At 40.6% G+C, this 19,767-nt stretch overlaps 1 protein-coding gene across 2 annotated transcripts in view; it reads right to left on the reverse strand.

Annotated features, from left to right (window-relative positions):
• pola1 (polymerase (DNA directed), alpha 1) overlaps positions 1–19,767 on the reverse strand; it is a 66,262-nt gene that overhangs the window by 45,704 nt on the left and 791 nt on the right. Inside the window, exons 3-26 of one of the 2 annotated variants that reach the window (XM_026179415.2) lie at positions 19,485–19,581; positions 19,303–19,380; positions 19,106–19,221; positions 18,837–18,899; positions 18,471–18,572; positions 18,195–18,363; positions 17,929–18,097; positions 16,991–17,163; positions 16,760–16,872; positions 16,415–16,528; positions 16,266–16,340; positions 16,026–16,164; positions 15,758–15,912; positions 15,561–15,645; positions 15,328–15,389; positions 14,500–14,589; positions 14,282–14,398; positions 13,997–14,172; positions 13,689–13,818; positions 10,882–11,001; positions 10,692–10,782; positions 10,475–10,599; positions 10,193–10,342; positions 7,262–7,384 (exon numbers count right to left, since the gene is read on the reverse strand). In XM_026179415.2, coding sequence (XP_026035200.2) covers positions 7,262–7,384; positions 10,193–10,342; positions 10,475–10,599; positions 10,692–10,782; positions 10,882–11,001; positions 13,689–13,818; positions 13,997–14,172; positions 14,282–14,398; positions 14,500–14,589; positions 15,328–15,389; positions 15,561–15,645; positions 15,758–15,912; positions 16,026–16,164; positions 16,266–16,340; positions 16,415–16,528; positions 16,760–16,872; positions 16,991–17,163; positions 17,929–18,097; positions 18,195–18,363; positions 18,471–18,572; positions 18,837–18,899; positions 19,106–19,221; positions 19,303–19,380; positions 19,485–19,581 — 2,832 coding nt within the window. Of the gene's footprint in view, positions 1–7,261; positions 7,385–10,192; positions 10,343–10,474; positions 10,600–10,691; positions 10,783–10,881; positions 11,002–13,688; positions 13,819–13,996; positions 14,173–14,281; positions 14,399–14,499; positions 14,590–15,327; positions 15,390–15,560; positions 15,646–15,757; positions 15,913–16,025; positions 16,165–16,265; positions 16,341–16,414; positions 16,529–16,759; positions 16,873–16,990; positions 17,164–17,928; positions 18,098–18,194; positions 18,367–18,470; positions 18,573–18,836; positions 18,900–19,105; positions 19,222–19,302; positions 19,381–19,484; positions 19,582–19,767 lie in introns of both variants that reach the window. The other variant, XM_026179414.2, reaches the window with a different exon arrangement.

The following is a 19,767-nucleotide window of genomic DNA, read 5'->3' on the forward strand; positions in this document are numbered from 1 at the left end:
ATGAAGCTGCACTTTCTTTTTGCCTTATAGTCTGATTTGTCATAACTTCTCCGTTTTGTGGTAAGCTTTTCTTTGGCTGTCACTTCTTCACCCTGACCTGTCTTATTTGGCTCAGCAGAACTGAAATGCTTTTACACACGCACTCACATAAGCTCAGCGATTCTCTGCGCGATCAACCTCTCACATGTTTAAGCTGCGGGAGATTTCACTTGTCATGTTTGCATAGTAAGCTAACAATTAATAAGACGATGTCAGAGGAATTGGTGCGCAAATTATCATCACTCACAGATCAGTGCTGTGGCTCTCTATACACAGTTCGCACATTGCAAAGTGAAAGCAAAAAAACAAGCGCAAATTCAAACGCGATTTCAATATGTCACATATTGACAGTGGCTCACCGATGCCAATGACATAATTACCCAGCTACATTTCTGAAAGAATGCAAAAGCATTGATATATATTTTTCCTACAATAGCCCGACGGGCAGGGAAGAGATAGATTTTGGTAGCCCGACTGAAAAAATCGCTAGCTCCGGGACGTCGGGCTAGCGATATTGCAAGCCCTGTATCTGATTGAGGAATCACTCATCTTTGGAAAAGAGAGTTTATTACAGAGAAATGGCTCTTTCCAAAATAAAAGCTATACTATCCGCTTCTTCTGGGCTATATTCTCAGCAGCGTAAGGAGAATCATGTGCTAACAGCGGTCTAAATGACTCGGCTAAAGTTAGTAGCATGCTTGCTTTTTTTTGTCTGCTTTCACTTGTCTTTGCACTACGATGATGTCGGCGTAAATGTGCAGTCATATTCGTTGTGTTCCCACTAGTGCTTTCAGGTTAATCTCGTTGAAATGACCTTAACGCCACAACACGGCAAATCTCCGTTAACGAGCTACCGCCGATCGCTCCGTGCATGGGGCTAGACGGCCAACACGTTAACGAGCTAACTGCGCTAACACACTAGTTCACACCAATGTAATTGAGCATTGCATGGCACATCCAACATACTGTTTTACTTTAGTCCATGACTCGCTTACCTTCAGGGTCATACGTCACATGAAAACCAAAATAATTCCAAACGCCAGATCTGAATGAGGTTCAATTTGCTTGTTGCAAGTAGAGCTTAACTTCTGTCTCGCTAGCTTGCCCTGCGCTCTTCCTTCTGACTATGCTGTCTGTGTTGAGCGCTCAGTGGATCTGCGCTGGACAGTGCAGCCTAGGCGGAGTAGTCGAACACAGATTCACTGAGCGCTCAACACAGACAGCATCGTCAGAAGGAAAATTGATAAAATAAATTACAAATGTTGTATTGTTCGATACATATGCGTACCGAACCGAAAGCACTGTATTGAACGGTTCAATATCAATACGAATATCATTGCACCCCTAACTAAAAGCTAACACTATAAATAAATTCAACTCACTCCACAGGGTAAATAGTAATGCTCTTTTTGGGGGTCAGTCACTATAATTATTGATGATTTAGTATTGTTATTATGAATTATTTACTACTATTATTAATACTAATTATTACTCAGTATGGCTGCCATTGATTTAGAACAAAGTCACTAAAATGAATTTTAAAAACTTGTGCTACTGAAGTTAATCTTTTTTAAAATGTTAAAAGCTGCGTTTGAAAAGACTCAAAATGTGGTTCTTCTTTATGTAAAATTTAAATAGCTGCTCACTCATAAAACATGTTTATGTGGGAACAAAATCCATAGAATAAATAATTCTGAGGGAAAACAAACCCTTATTTAGTATTTATATAGAACTTTTCAAAATAAAGTTATAAAGTAAACAAATAAATTCAAATGCACGCCAGATGAATCCATTATCAATTATAATCTCTGCCATAAGCTCATTCTCACATGGCCTCATTAGCAGGTGTTACGAAGTCGCCGTTTAAACTCTGAGCCCCTGCGCGGTCCACCGTCTGCCCTCACAGACACGCTATTGATGCCAGAATAGCAGCGCTGCTCCCATGTGACTATTTGTTAAGTCCACTCCTATCAAGAGAAAAGCCCACTCTTTAAAAGGACTACAGGATCATGGAAACATCGCAGCCCTCATTTCCCCAAACGCACCGGCGGAGTAGGCAGGCTTATGTATTCTTATGTCTAATTCAGGGAAATGTAAAAATGACCACTGTGATTCTGAAACCCTCAATGAAAGAAATGAGGGCAACAGTATTTACTCACATGACATCAGAGCATGCAGTCTGACAGATGCGACCACAAATGAGACGTGATAGGTTGGTTCAGGTATTTCTGTGTCTAATTCTGGGAACTGATTTGTGATTCTTGAGACAAGAGAGATGATACAGAAGCAGAACAAGGGACACCAGGGGCAACAATATTTACTTAGACTTCATTACGAGCACATGCACCCTTGCACACACGTACGTACGGGAGAGGGTTTAACCTAAACCAAACTCTGACCTCTCTGCACCCTCAGCTCCGTTACAGAAGCCAGCTTCTATCTTCACTCTGCATGCCAGCCAATAATGTCAACTACGAGCTCCTGTCAGGCTGTTTTTAAACACAAGGACAGAGACTCAATTACAGCAGAATGGCTTTTAGGAGTCACCCTCCATCCGGAGAGACACACACCTGCTAATGGTTGTCAGATTTGCAGGCAAAAGGGTCAAAGGTCAAACCAATCTGCGATCCGCAACAATAAGCAGCTTCCCTCGGCCTGCGCTGTGAACATCACTCGATTAGGACGACGTAAACACACCATCATGCAAGAGAAGCAGGCCAAACTAAACAATTGAGAATTTTAAAAAGCGAGCTTCTGATTTCATAAACACAAATTAAATTCAAGTACAGACTCTTTGCCATTTCAAGTGACTAGAAACATTAACAATAACACAGGTCAACAAAGGAAAAATCATGTAGTTGTTCTAAACCTGCAGCTGATTCGTCATCCCTAAGCAGGTTTGCGGAAACCTTTCCCCCCCAAATTAAAATCTCCTCATTTAGTGGATGAATTCGGAGATCCAGCAGCCTGTGGCCAAAAAAAAATCTTTCTGGTGTGACAGATGCATTTATCAACCCATTAACAAAAAATAAATAAATAAAATTAAAAACGAAATAATCACATGTGTGCAAGCTGTCTGTCTGTGTCATACAACCATTTCTCTGCACCCAAATGCTCTCTGGCGAACATACAAAAGAACCCAAAATAACGCTGAGGGAGTGAGGGGGACATCAATCTGTGGAGGACCCTTGACTGTGTAATCCTAAACCTTCACCTTCCTCTTAATACCCATCATCCCCCCCTTTAATACCCACACATACCAGGACAGAACAGGGCCACAACAAATGGTCCCGACAAAGGGCAGAGTTCGGCCAGTAGCACTTGTGCACGCACACACAGATGGGTAGTAGTAACACACACACACACACACACACACACACGATAGAAGACATACCCAAGGAAGACGCACAAGAATCAGGAGGAGATGTAAGTGGGGGGCTTTCCCCTCCTAAGTTGGCAAATTTGATCAGAAGGTCCACAGCCAAGGGTCTGTCAACCCCCATCTAAGCCCAGGGCTGAGACACTGCCGTGGCCTGCAGCCTGAGCCATCCGGCCACACTGGGGGGTTAGGCCTCATTTTAAAACGAGAGCGAGAGAAAGATGAGAGCCGGGCCAATCAATAAATACAGAGAACACATGAACATTCACTCTGGACACTCATCCAAACAGATGAAGGGAACGCAGGGGCGCGAGAGGAGGGTGGATTTACACTGTGGACAGAGTGGTGATCAGTGTACATGTTACAATTACAAAAATAAAAAGCCTCCTAAATCATGAGATGAAAGTGGAGTGCAAATGTGACGATTAAAATGGGGGTGGGAGTGCAAATGGCAATGCCCACAAATACACTAGAAACCCAGTTATAAATGCCAGCTGGCTTTTCTGGCTCGCTGCAGTCGGAAACTACCGAGAACTACTCGGCTTGCCTCCTGTTAACTTTAGGACTCTGTACAATTCAGTAAAACAGACACATTTGGTTCGTACTACTGCTGATCTGCTGCTTTTCCTTGACGAGCATATGATGCTCAAGTGCTGGAAAAACTGTCCTACAAAAATCCTATTTTAGATGCTATAAGATTTATACACACACACACACACACACTTATATACAAGTAAAACTGACAAAAAGTAAATTTCAAAGAATATCTTCCACAGCATGTTGCCTTATTATCAGCAGGCTGGTGCTGAAGCCACGCGCTCTCCAAACACACAAGCTGCTATATAAATAGAGTTGTGGTAGGATCATAGATACAAAGTAAACAAAACACTAAGATTGTGTGAAGTGGGATCTCCTGCTTCATCAGCAAGCCGAGGTACGTGTGTATACACCGCACACTGACTGATGACCTTTTTGACGCACGTCTCTCTGTAGTGTACTGAAGTCCTACATCCAATTTGCTTACAGCCTCCTCGCCACACAGGACAACTTGAGAAGTTTTAGAAAACTTTGGAGGAAATTTTAGTTTCCAACAAACCTGCAAAGCATCTGAATCACTATTAGTATAAACACTCAGCTGACACATTATTAAGTACACCTTGATAAACCCAATGCAGTCTAATGAGACATACCACCAGTATAACCTTCTGTATAAAGGCTTATAATGTTCAGCAACTGTGTAAGGATAACTGTAGAGTAGTAAGGTATTTGATCCTGGCAAATGTATTTGTGTCACATTGTGATGCTTGGAGGTTGACTTCATACTTGGGTGGCTGTAGCTCAGGATGTAGGGACTTTACTAACTGAAAGGTGGGCCGTTCAATGCCTGGCTGCTCCCATCTGCATGTCTAAGTAAGATACAGAACCTCAAGTTGCTCCTCTGATGCGTTCATGAAAATGTGAATGTTAGAAAGCACCACTTAGGAAGAAAAAAGTGCTGGGGTGACTGAGGCGTGTTGTATAAAACGCTTTGAGTAGAGTAGAAAAGCGCTACATAAGAACAAGCCCATTTACCGCTGAACATACTAATTAGAGTAATAATTATTAATAATACTAATTAAGGAATAATCATTTCATTGAGGAGTAACTGCAACAGATAATCAGGTAAAAATCAGGTAACCAAGCGACTCTTCAATAACAGTAATTTATGTTTTTATGCTTTATTTTGATAGGACGGGTGGAAGAAGCCTGGGGCAGACGCGCATGACTCGCACCAGGCCTCGAGGACGGTTCGATATTCCGTGGCAAACGGGTCAGTCGACCAAACCTAATCTACACCCTGCCCTCTTCTCAACACTGAGGATACAGCCATCTACACAAAGTACCACAAACAGTATTAAATATGGGCATAGCTTCAGGATAAAAAACAAAAATAAAAATAAACCTGCATTTGAAATGAAAACACTCTTCAAGGCTTCAGAAACCAATCGCTGTAGCTACCTCCATCTTTTATACTGACCGTAACAAGGACTCGCCACCGTCAGTGTGAGCTCCATATGGGGGCAAAGGAGTCCCAGATTCAGATATAGATTGGGATGATGTCTGCTCAGCTCTTAATGGTAATCCTGTTAGCATGCTATGGATAATGGGCAACAAAAATGCTCCATTTCTGTGCGGACATGATGAAAATGTTTTGTTCATGAAGCACAAAAAACAAAAACAAAACATCTTTTATATACACATCAGTTGTTGTTAGACTTTTTCAAAAGCAAGGACAATTTCACATCCTTCCAGTCCCACCATTACAAAAGAGCTCCAGCTGCATCATTTTACTGTTACACCACTTATGCTTCACAGGTTTTTAATACAGCCTTGGTTAGATATGTATAATCCCATTATGTATGATGCGAACTCCCTTTTGCTTCAGGGACATTGGACATCAGTATCTGTATTCTCAATGTACCCAATCGAATCTGTTCTAGTGAAACCTTCTTACTTCCAGGCACCAGCAGAGTGATCAGCTTGAAGGTGTAGCATATAACTATCTTAATGTGACTCACTAATGGTGACATCTGTGTCAGCATTTTCTCCAACTAAATTTGGATTTCTGGCCCTCCTGTGATAAATAACTTTGAGGTTTCAGTTTTTATACAACAAATAAATCAACAAGAAAGGTTGTGAAAATAGCTGCTAGCTGTAAGTCTATTCCACATGATTAAATTAGGGCTTCTAAATCTAGCAACACGGGCAAGAGCAAAGCCTTCGAATAATGGAAATCTAGTCTACTCCTTACACGAGAATGGTGATGCTTCCCGGATTATGTAAAGCAAGCAGGAGGTACAAATGTAAATGAACCCATCTACCTCAGGCTGTTGATAAATACGAACTACAAGATATAAGCGGTGAAGTGTTGAGGGACAGAAACTCCCACCTGCAGCAGCAAATCCAATACACAACTTTAACAATGTAGCTCTGTCAGCTGAACAACAAGCATGACTGGAGGCCCAAACGGACTGACAAAATAACAAACACGCACAGTGAGTTACTGCCCTGCCCTCTATTAGGGAGCACAATGAGTGTGTAAGGGGATCTTAATGAAGGACTCCCCTGAGGCAAAGCCTGATGCCTCTGCTGAGGACTTGTACTGTTAGAGCTCATTAAATGAACATGAGTACTACCACTGACATAGTGGGAGAGTGTGAGTGTGTGTGTGCTCGTGTGTGTGTGTGTGGGGTGTTCAGTTACAATACCAGCTTTAGCTGTTTATGTCATGCAGTACACATGCATCTTTGCACCAATTTATTGAGCGTGCATGCCACTGTCATTCCATTTGTGTGTTGAAAGAAGTGCTTACACAATGAGACTTTAAATGGAGAGTGTTAGATTCAAGAGTGCCCGTGGCATTCTGTTATTGGAAAATACTTGCATAGTGTCACTGATATCACCGAAAATAAGGAAAGTCTCTTATTCTGACTAAATGAAATTGAAGATGTAATCATATTTGGGAGACAGAAAAGGGCACAGGGTGTGGGAGAAACAAAGACATTTGTAGAAACAAATGTGAGTCAGGATAAAGCAGAAAACAAATGACAAGTCAAAGAAAATAGGCCAGAGTAAGGAGTGTTGCACAGTGCTGAATATAATGTAGCAGTGCCCTCTTGTGGATGAACGTTGGACTGTTCTTTACACTTTTCAAAAGAAAGTAGGATAAACTTGTATTTAATCAGTCTCAGTGTATTTGGTGCCTTTTATAGATCCAGATACTGCTCTAAAAACAAAGCTTTACAGCTAAAACGCTCGAGGTCCACATAGCCTATAAAGTCAGCAGTGTGTTTGTGTACTCACCTCCCTACCCTTGTGTGTAACCAGGGCAGCAAGTGGCTTGGCGTAAAAGCGGCTGTAGCTGAATCCCAGGCAACCGTACATACTGTTAGCAGTCAGCTTCAGAGCCTTCTGACGGATGTCGTACTGAGGGACAAAAATATTCCAATGGGAAAACCGGCTAAAATGAGTGCAGCGCAGCAAAATATTCAACAACAGATTTAATTAATCCGATATGATATGGTGTGGCGCTTTCCATCAGTCTCATCTAAGTTTCTGCCATTTCTTAGGTACACTGTTTTATACACTGCACTGATTTTTATATATTATTACATATTGTTTTTCATTTATTGAGTATGTGTGCAACTTTAGCCGTCTTTCCATTAGTACCTACTCGGATCGACTTGCCAGGGCTTGACTCGGATAGTCTGGTTTTACATAACAATTGAATACCACCCAATGTGCTTGGTTGTTGTTATAGCAACACGTCTGAGCATCCCATGACGTAATTAGTATGCGACACGAACGCTATAACAAAGGTGGACATCGAGGCGACGATAAACCTGCTGCTCCGTCTGTGACTTTTCGTCCGACTTGGGGACCACGGCGTTGTTTCTTGTAGCCATTTCCCTCGTTGCTGGGGTGGTTTTGAATTTCGTAAACAAGACGCCACTGATTGGCTGATCAGTGGCGTCTTGTTTACAAGTCTGATGACGTCACATTTCAGTACCTGCTCGTAGGGCTGCTCGATTATGGCAAAAATGATAATCACGATTATTTTCACTGAAATTGAGATCACGATTATTTGACGATATTTATTTAACCCTTTAAGACCTACTATGGAACCAAGTCCACCAGAGCTTATATTTTTTTTTTTTTTTTTTTTACATGCTGTAGTGCCATTTGTGGGAGCATTTCAAGTTGCTATACATCAATACAACTGTTATAGCCCATATTTTAATAATATGTATGCATTAAGTCCATAGTAATTACATAAATTGCAAAAAAGTGCAATAAACTACAAAAAAAATTGAAAATCGCTTTTGTTTTGTTTACATATATTTCTACTTGGAGAAATTTAAGAGGTTTATCCCTCAAAACTTTAAATACAATAAAGTTGCAAAAAATAGTTTCCCACCACAGGAAATTTATTTTGAGTGTCTTCATAGTTTTATTTTGGAGATATAGCAATTTTTATATACTGCAGGAAAAACAAAAAACAATCCTATGATGCAAATTTGCAAAGAAAACAGCATGTGCCTCATTTCACTGTGGGAAGTGTTACGAACAGCTGATAGGAACGGCAAAGCGTGTTTCTGGAATATTATGTTTTTGTTCCTGCAAGCGCTTTTTATGCAATTTTTGCAAAGCTATATGTGGAAGGAAACCGTGACCGAGGACAAGCTGATGGCATAAGATGTAAGTACAACTCCTCCGGTTTCATATGCAAAACAAATTATTGCGCTAGCTTACACGGTTCAGGTTCTACAGGGATTTAAAAATAGTTACGCAAAACGGAGCGTGCTGCTCTGACCGGCTTTAAAGGGTTAACAATGACTTTAAAAAAATAATATAAAATAGTGTGCAACACCACTGAAGTTTTTTTTTTTTTTTTTTAAACTCTCTTTTCAACCAATGGCAGTCACTCTCCAAATAACTTCTGCTTAGCTTTCCGAGCTTCCCTCGGGTCTTCTTAATCAGCGGTCTCCAACCTTTTTTGCGCCACGGACCGGTTTATGCCCGACAATCCGGTTGTTCAGTCTGACGTCACTAGCCGTGTCTGGGCCTAAACTCCGCTGCAGGTCCATATATCAAACGATCACTATGGCATTACTGAGAGTTGAAAAACTGTCTAAAGTATTTCATCTTTAATAAAATGATCAGCGTTCTGCTCTACCAGGTGTAACAATTGAGTTTAACATCCAGGCATCCATGAAAACGGAATTTATGACATTTAACGGAGTTAGAAGTTAGCAGGGAGTTAGCTCGCTAGCTTCTATCTAAATACAATATAGCATGTCCTGACTGCGGCGTTTTGGAAACAAATTAAAACGTCGCAGCTCTGCTATCACTTCCAACATAAATGAAGACAGAAAACTAAACAGCAGTGACGTTTGTAGGGTTACTGAAGTTGGGCTAGCTGGTATATAATGATGTGCTTCGTGACCGCTAGCGACACAGCTATGTTAGCATAATATAAACAAGCTAACTTTTTTCCACTCGATAAAAGTTAACGTGAGTGTTCTCGGTGGTCAGGAACAAATGTAATCGCATGGCAGGATGCTGTAAAAGGACCAAACTTCAGCCAGGAGAACAACTGAGATAATCCATCCACAATACGAGGTTAGTCATTCATATACTGCTGCATGGGCTGGGCTGTAGTTACATCCTAAGGTTTTAAAAACTGAGCTTAAATAAATGATTAGCAGTAATAAAAGCCGAGGGAGGTCAACAGTGATCACTGACTGTTTTAGGAGCTTTTTGAGATCAAATAGAAGAAAATACATAACATTAAACATGTTAACAACACAAAAGCCATATTAAACGCAGACTACTTTAGACCCGGAAGTAGGATTCGTCACGTCATCACTGAACAACCGGATATTTTCACGGACCGGCCTTTAAGGTGTCGCGGATAAATGAGGGAGGGGCTAATAATCGGCTCAGTCATTTTTAATGATCGTTGAAAGCCCAGATCGTAATCGTGATTAAAATTCGATTAATTGAGCAGCCCTACCTGCTCGGATCGCTTTGGAGCCCTTGTCAGAGCAGGGGGTACCAGGTACTATGACCTAATGGAAAACCGTGGTGAGTCGATCCGAGTAGGTACCAATGGAAAAAAGACTTTTCATTCACGAAAGACGTCACATGCAATAACAATAAAGCTTCTCTGTTCTATTCTGACACCAGCTCACAAATACCACCCCTACCGCTAGTGTGTGTTCACGTGTGTACCTGCAGGTAGAGATCTGGGTTGATGTCTTGCTGTTTCATGAGCCCTTTGACCTGCTTACGCCGTTCAACCAGCTTCCTGATTTCCTTGGGCAGGATTCCCATTTCTAGGTTAGGATCTGGAATCTCGGGAATTTCCTCTGGGTCATCCACCTGTTGCCATGAAAACACAAGTCAAAAGTGTGTAAATGAATTGAATCTCGAATCCGAAGCATTTAGCATTAACGTAGCTGGACAACAGGCTCAACCTATAAACACAACTTGTGACCAGTTTTTGAACACTACCTCTTTCTTCTTCTGGGAGTTCTGAGCCTCCCTCTGCACGGTGGTGAAGCAGATGTTGAACTCTTGGATGATTGAAGGATACAGACTGTTGAAGTCAAGCAGCAGCACAAACTTATCATAGAAACCTAAAAATGAGAAGAAGAGAGTTAAAATAATTGCGTAAACATGAAAAAACAAGGTGAGTAAATACATTTTTTTAGACATGCCCAGTGCTTACCAACTTTAGGATCCAGCACCAAACCTCCAGCATAGGCTGCCTTCTTCTTCCTCTTGCCTTTGCCTGCATCCACATCATCTTCGCCTTCAGCCTGGAAAAAAAAGAAAAAAATAGAAGGAGCTTTATTTCAATTAACTAATTTGGAAAAAACAAAAATTCAGCTGCGTGTGTTATTTGGCTGCATCTTCACCGTCTCGAGCTGTGCTTTTTTGAAAGAAGGTTTGTCAGGGACGATGTAGTCTTTCTCGTGGAAGGCATGAAGCAGCAGGAACTCGTTCCTCTCAGAGCGGCCTCCCATCAGAGTACGAGACTGCAGAGACAAAGCAGGGAGAAAAACTCATTTTCCAGGACATTTTCTGTCACATACGGCGATTAGAGCTTCCAGAACAAGATGTCAAAAAAGGATTTTTTTTTTTTTGCCTCAAAGAAAATGGGAAAACATGTTGGTTTGGACTTGAAACAAGTCGGTTAAAAACACGAATGAATGAAGGCAGAAGTTTGAAAGAATAATAGTTTTGTGAAGTAAAACTGATGTCTTTGTCAGACAAGTGTGAGTGGATTGTGACAGCATTTTTAGTTGTTTTTACTGATATCAGCATTATAAAAATTTTAAAAAGTAGATAAAAGATTGGAGAAAAACCCGTCAACCCATGTTACGAGTGCTGACATTGTATAATCTGCCCACCAGAGGGCACACTGCAACTTCCCTGTTGGAAACACACACATTTGGACCGAAGAGCTGATCCAAGCAGAGCTGAGTAAAACGGAAATGAGTAAATAAACAAGTAAAAATAACAAACGTTGGGAGTGGGAAGTCTGTTTACTGTATTGTGTGTCCAAAAGACAAAAGGAAAAAAAAATTATATATTAGCCGATAAATTCGAATGTCATATTTTTAATCGCTCTTAAAAAAAAGCTAAAATATTGGATATCAGTTGGTCTATAGTCACTGTAAATCTGCCTCAACTCAATAATCAGAAAGGCAGAAAGACTACGGTGTGATCGCCCTGAAATACATGTTTGCTATTTTAGCTGAATCAAGCTGGATACCAAAGGTCATGTAATTCTGTTATTGGTACTAAATGCTAAATTTATGATATCAAGAAACTCGTAAAAAATGAATTAATTGAAAACTCAGTGAAACAGTTATCATTTCCAACACAAATATGTAAAACTGTAGCTCCTGAAACCAACTGCTTTAAAATACGACCCTACAATTAAATTTTATGCTTTTTGAAATGAGCACTCTGTTTGAATAAAGCTGCTTTCAACATCTCACCTGTTGCCTTTGCAGAAAATACCAAGATACAGAAAGCACATGACAATCCAGCATAAAAATATCAACATCTTACCCAGACCCACAGCACACAGCCCTGACATTAACGCCATGCAGACTCATAACGATACAGCTTAAATGACTGTGGCTGTTCCCATACAGTGCTACTGACATGACCCACTTCAGTAGCTTATCTAATTTTGGTGTTTTTTGTCCATAAAGCCAGCGTCACCTTCAGCCTGCTTACTAAATAATTATCTGCATTTGTCTTGATGCACGCTCAATCATATACTGTAGGTAAGGAAATCTCAAAAAAGTTGATTGTTTATCTTGACTGTGTTTTCAGTGGGAGAAACGCTTCGACACTCATCCAAGTGACTTCTACAGATCAGTCTTGAGGTCTTCTATCAGTGGTGCTGGGTTCATTCATTATGCAAATGCATTGTTTATAAGGTTGGAGAAACCTGCAGTCAGCTGAAACTGAAGATGAACAGAATCATCTTTTTGGAAATTGGCTGAATTGCATCACTTTTAAAAATATGGAGTCCAAGGAATAAACAATAAGTGTGGAAACTTGTGTGAGAAACCTAAAACCAAAATGTCAGATGATGATATTGCTATTGTGGCTTAGACTTGTTATGCTTTTCTTGATCAGCTGAGAGAGACTGCATTACTAGAACCCTTACTTCAGTGTCTCGGTGAAGTTAAATCCCGGTTGGCCTCAAACTTCCTTAACTTCAATGAGAACAAAACCGAAGTGATAATTTTTGGACCAAGTGGCAATCCCAGCACCTCCCATTTTAACCTGCACAGTCTTTAGCCTTTTATTAAATTGCATGCCAAAAATATTGGGGTTATATTTGACAGCAATTTCACCTTTGAAAAACAGATTAGCTCAGTTGTACAGTGGTCTTTCTTCAAACTGAGGCTGTTATCTAAGGTGAGATCATTTTTTGGCGATTCATGCTTTTATTACATCCCAGCTGCACTAATGCAACTCCGCTGGAGTTAGCCAGACCTGCCTGACAAGACTGCAGTTGGTCCAGAATGCTGCAGCTCATCTTCTGACACGTACTAAAAGATGTGAACATATTTCCCCGGTGCTTGCCTCTTTTCATTGGCTCCCTCACCACTTCAGAATTACTTTAAAAAAAATTTATTGTTGACTTACAAAGCCCTGAATGGACAGGCTCCCAGGTATTTGTCTGACCTCTTGCAGCCTTATGCACCCTTTAGGTCTCTTAGATCAAGGGGTCTTTTGCTTTTAGCCATACCGAGGTCGAGGCTGGTTCACAGAGGCGATCGAGCATTTGCAATCGTAGCGCCTAAGCTGTGGATTAATTTACCCCTACACATCAGACAGGCTCCTGCTGTCAATCTTTTTCAATCTTATCTTAAAAAACATTTTTATTTACTGGCTTTTAATACAGCATGAGAGTTATTTGTTAATTCATATTTGATGTTTGGTATCAATATTATAGGTTATTTTAATAGGTATTTTGTATTCTTGTACAGCACTTTGGTCAATGTTCCTGTTATAATTAAATGTGCTATATGAATAAATAAAATAATAAATAAATAATTATAAGTATGTGACTAATTGACTGTTAATACTCTGGTATGCTGCAAACTGTCAATTTGAGTTTTGTGGCTCAGCCAAACTATAAGATCATTGTGCATGTTAAATTATGTTAAAGAAAGAGCAGCATTGTCGGCATTACCATGACGTTTCCAGCAATACTGGTGATCTGCAGGGCGAGTGGCAGCACGTTGAGCTCACACATGATCAGGAGGATCAACTTGGCGTCTGTCCATGTCAACTCCAACAGGTACAGGAGGTGAGGAGAGTCACTGACACACATATTCATATATATATATATATATATATTAATGTACACATATTATTTCCCACATTGATTTGTGAGCGAAGAAATAACATGTAGAAACTTTATAGATGAATAATACAAAAGAAATGACTTGTACTTCTTATCCTGTGTTTTTGGTGAAATTACCCTTTACATGTATTTACCTGTAGAGGTTTTTAATGTCTTCTTGTGGGACTGTGATTCTTTCCGTCTTCAGCACCTGAGCAGTGAGTTCAGTCAGATGATAACTTTTACAGCGAATCAGCTCTTTGGCTGAGATCTCCACGTCACAAACCAGACGGCCACAGGTGGCGTTCTTCTCTGCAAAGGCACTACGACCCTGCGGATTCAAAAGCACCAGCACGACAGAACATAAAGCTTCTTTTTTTCTTTTTTCTTTCTTTCTAGTACATTTGAAGAAAACATTCTCAGCAAATTTGTTTCCTTACCCCTAATTTGGGCATATTGGACCTCCTGAGGCGTCCAATTTTTGACCAATGGGGAACCTTACACACATTGATGCGCTGGAGAAGAACTTCCAAGTCAAATCCAAAGATGTCATGACCCTACAGAAAACAAACATGTACAGTGTTTTTAGCCAGAGACAAAACAATAACTTTAAACCCAATTAAAAATCATTATCACAATCTCAACGTCTCCTACTCACCACCAGCACATCAGGGTCAATCTTGTGCATCTTGGCCAGGAAGAAGCCGAGCAGAGTCCTCTCTGTAGAAGCGATCTCCACCTTCCCATTCTAACAGAGAGAATCACACCGTCAGTGTCTTCACTAAAATACAGCACCCTGCTTCTTCTATTCAAGTTCCATGTAAAGCAGCAAAATTAACTGAATTTTAATCACATTCACTATTTTGGCTTCCCAGACTTCAATGAGTGATACTGGAAATGCGTGCTACACAAATAAAACAAAAAGCAAATCAAGCGCTCCCTAAATAACCACGGATACGCTTGTGTTTGCCAGTCACAGCTGTTCCCTTCATTGTGCAGAATGAAATTTCCTAAACGCGCTCAATAGCAGCGATGCGCTACTGATAACAGACCATCGATAGAAAAATAAAAAATTAAAACAAATAACTGGCACAGCAGAAGGTGAAGCTTGTTCTAGTAAAGTCCAGTATGATGAATGGAGCAAAAACAAGAGGAACTCCAATGCTTGCTAATATGAATTGTCAAAATCAACTAAGACATCCGTAAGTGTCCAATGAACATGGTGATTAACAAAAGGAAAACTGTTAACATGCTGGACAAAAAAGAAGCATGTTGCACCCCGTTGTGCAAATATTCGTCCGAAGTGACCTGTACTGTATATTAACAGAGGAAAAATAGACAGGAATGTCCCACAGGCAGAGTACGGACAACATCCAGAAGATGATGAATCCCAGATTTGTGCACTAAACGTTAGTATGCATGTTTAAAGCTGCAGTTTATGAATGAGTGCCAACACGCTGAGGTTTACATCTGGATACGCGCTCACCTTCTTTCTCACAGCCTCGTTGAAATCATAAGGAAAGATGCAGTCAGCTGGTCTACTGATAACTGAGAAGACAAATAATAAAATGACAAGCCCACTCATTTAGTCTTTGGTTTTACTTCTTAAATGACATTTTGTTTTACACGTTAAGGCTGGGGATTGTTAAAATAAACAGCAATAAATAACTATGCATACAAAGACTACATTCTCATGTGCGACGCCATGAAAAAACTCACCGCAGAAATGAGTCTGGTACGGAGGCTGAGGAGGAGATTTATCCATGTGGAAGCGATAGTGTATAAGCGCAGCTAGAGACACAATCTGCAGGGGAAAATGACTGCATTGAGTCCTCACTTCTTTAGTATTTCAGTCTGTTTGCAAAAAGCATAAAATCGCAGTATCCGGCAGGATATTTGATCGTGTGTGTTCTGACCTCATTTTGGTGAGTTTTAGGGTTCTGGACAGTCTTGAGACTGATGGACATGACAGTGAGTGGTGGAGGTGGGAGATCTTTGACGACTGTGATTAAATCACTCCTCAGAGAGAGCGCCTCCACCTTACACCAGCTGACCGGCTGGTTCATTAGCTCTAACATTGACACAGTGAAGTTTAGAGACTAAGTTTAACATGTCATCTGAATTTTTTTGCAAAATTCCAACAGATAAAGTTAAACTTAGTAAAAGTCTACATCTCCTACTCACGTGGTGACTTGATATCCAACCAGCAAGGGCCTTTAATCTTCCTGCTGAGGAGAAAGTGCTCCAGACTGGATGTGTTGGTTCCAAAAATGTGGGAAAAGGTCGCCCCCTTGAGGTCAGAAGGCAGCGAGGGGAACTCAGCCTGCGAAACAATATTTCCCAAAGGATTAAAGCTTATCTAAACATAAAGAGCTGGATAAAGCGAGGACAATGAGGGAATAGCATATATACAAGTCTGCTCACAGAATATCTGACTTCCAGGTACTCGCACTGAGTGGGCACGTCAGGAATTTCAAACGCATAGTTCTTCTCCACTTTCTGTAGGACAAGAAAAAGAAATCAAACACAAGCTAAAAACATGACTACATTCACACTTTACAGTCTAATCAGACCTTGGACTTGAACTTCATGATCTTAAACTTCTCAGAGAGCTCGTTGAACTCTTGGTACACATCCATCATCCCTACTGGAGTGTTGGACACCTCCCCGGTCCTGGGGTTTGTCTTCTGTTAAATGCAATACAAACACTAATTAGACTTTTAATCAGTAGATATTTCTGTATAAAACTTACATCTCACTTTTTAGATTCCAACAAATATAGTTCCATATATTCAATTGCTAATATTGTGTAGTGGAAAACAAATATAAATACTACTTAACTCAATCATAGTTAAACAACACAATCACATAGCTTTCTACTTTCACAGGTAATTCATTTTTCGACAGATGAAACTTACATATTCGCGAGGTAGGAGGTACATGGTCCGCTCAATGTTCTTGATGCTAACACAGCAGCTGACATGAGACTTTGCAGACTCAATCCACACTTTTCCAAACAGGTACACCACACCTTTCATTTAAATTCACATATCAGGGTGAGCTCTACAAACCTGCCCATGATTTTTTTAAAAACAGTAAACGTAACCGCATTGTATTTTATCCTCACAGTGGGTGAAAATGGGACCCACCTGGTTGGTTGTATGGGTCTTCGAAAGCATCCAACCAATAAAAGCGGAAAACCTGCTCCCCGTCCGGGCCCTCCACCAGAGGAAGTTGGCTGGAATCGACCTGCACCTCGGCCGGAGCGTCGTTACCTCCGCCCTCCTCCTCTTGTCCCCAAGAGCTTCCAATTCTGCTGGACCTTGACAAGGAACACAGCAAAGAAACTGCTAAAAACCCATCTGCTCATATGTGAACTATTCCAGTTTAAGAACATAATTAGTTCTGTGGGTCATGCTAACTGCACCTGCAATCATCAAAGTGACTGCACAACGCAGTCAATATATAATCAGGCAACACAAGACTCCCACGTTTTTAAAAGCAAGTGTGAACAACTTTAAATGCTGCTCACTTGCTGGGGAATTCATTTTTGACTTCCTGCAAGTTAACAACACAACAAGACGGCTTAGATCTTTATTTTTAATCTGGAGTTACTCAAAGCTACAATCATTTCAGACCTTAATGAGTCCAGCAATGTTTTGTGGGGGATTGACTGCAGGTGTGACACAGAAGAGTGACATGTTTTGTCTTCTTCTTTAATGTATGGAGCCCTGCTGTTTGACCCAGATACATTTGTGAACCACTGAAGTGAACTGAATTGCAGTCATTTTCATAATAGCCCAATGCAATAATCAGCCATCGCATTTAGCTTTTCGAATTCCTTTAGAAACACCGGCATGTGCAGGTAAAACACGGGAGGAACAGATGCCACAGGAGTAAACACCTGTTTAAATGGCATTTAAATTGACTCACATAAGCACCGGGTTAATTTTGCTATATACATTTTATATTTTCCTTGTCCTTGCTTCGTTTCCTCGGGACTGAAAGACAGCAATTTTAGCACAACCCATAGAACTACAACTATGGGAAATAAAATGAGGCTGAACTAAAGGCATGAAAAACTCACATGAGGACTGGATCCTGAGGTTCAGCTTTGGCCTCAACTTTGACTGCAGTCACTGCTGCTACTTCATGTTTAGACTCCGCATCGTCTTTCACTACAGGGGCCTCCTCCTCAAGGCCAACCTCCATCGGTTCATCAAAGTCCATCTCATCAAATGCCATGGCATCATTCACTGAGGAACATGTTAAAATGTAAAGTTAGTGCATAAACTTTTCACAAAGCAAAAAAAAAAAAAAAAAAGGCAAGAGATTAGAAACTATCTTCATTACCTTCTTCTTCGTTCTTGTCTTCTTCATTCAGCTCTTCCACTTTTACCTTCTGCTTTGCCACAAGAGAAGCAGATGTGGACGAAGGAGGACGGACTGATGACCTGGAGGCAGAGTGTGATGGTGGCGTTCGAATCACTTTTGCCTTTACCCCAGCAGCTGAGGGTGAGTCCTGCTATCAAAGGGATGATGATTCGTTATAATTTCAGGTAAGCCACTTTATAAACATGTCTAAAGAGCTAATCAATATGCTTTGATTAGGAGGGTGGAGTGAGTTACCTTTGGCAACTGAGGTTTGATAGAGAAGGGATTCATGGGTGATCCCACAGATTTCTTTTTCTTTAGAGTCACCACAGGTGGCGGGGTCAGAAGAGCTGGTTTCTGGAAAGACGGAGCATATTTTAAAGCCATATTAACAAAGGCTAAGACACCAAAAGAAAGAAATTACAGCCTTTAAAAGAAAAAAAAAGTAGAAGGGAATATGTCATCATGCCCAAACAGGAGAAAAGTAAAAAAATGGTGAGAAAAGAAACATAATAAAACATTGCAGATTTTAGAATAGTATGTGTAATCACAAGTGTGGTTAATAGATGAAAACGCCTTGCTACAGACTACTGTCACATGTTTAAATGAAGAATTACCAACCTCAGAGTGCAGGTCCTGTAAGATATCCCCTAACAGGTCATCTTTGGACAGATCCACATCTTTCTGTAAGAGACAAAAGTACAAAAACATCTGACAAATGCATAACGACAAAAAATAAAAATAAAAAATAAAAATAAAAAAGCTGGATGTTGTTAAGCTTTACATTGACTGGAATATCCAAAGCACCATGCAGGCACAGAAATCATTACATGTAGACTGCACGGGGCATTTTTCACAGAAGCAAATCAAAGATGCTAACAAACACATACCTCAGCAGGCCTCTTGACGTTGCTGTTCATGAATAGGCTCTTAATGCTGTTGGGTTTGGCTACGACAGATTTCTTCACATTCTTCCTTGAGTCAGCTCCTTTGGCGCCTCCTTTTCCTGATAAAACAAACAAAACCTATTCATGCACCTGATCTGGACAACTTACTCCAGAAAATGTGATCAACTCCTTGTGTTTACCCCTTTTGTCTTCCACTACATCATCATCCAAATCATCGTCAAAGATTTCTCGTCCATCCTCCACGTATCCTGTTCCATCTGGCAAAAAAAGAAAAAGAAAAAAAAAGGAGAGGTAATAAAACAATTGTGACATTGGCACAGTATAAATATTCCTACAGCAGGCTGAGGTAACTGACACTAACCATCATCAATAATCCAGTCATCCTCTTGCCTCTCTCGTACCATCTTTGAGTACTCATCCTCGTCCACCTCCTCATACACACTGCTGAACTCCTTCACCTGAAAAACACAACACTGGTTAAAACACAGGTGTACTACTGTGAAATGACACCTGCATACAGCATCCTAGGATAGAGAAAAGCATGAATCATTTTAATGAGTGAAAAACAGATGCTGTAAAAGGAAGCATGGAGAGACTTAACCAGCTTTGTTTATTAAGCCACAGTGACGCAGTTAAAACAGGTG

This window comes from Astatotilapia calliptera, chromosome 9, assembly GCF_964374335.1.
Source record: "Astatotilapia calliptera chromosome 9, fAstCal68.1, whole genome shotgun sequence".
NCBI lineage: Eukaryota > Metazoa > Chordata > Actinopteri > Cichliformes > Cichlidae > Astatotilapia > Astatotilapia calliptera.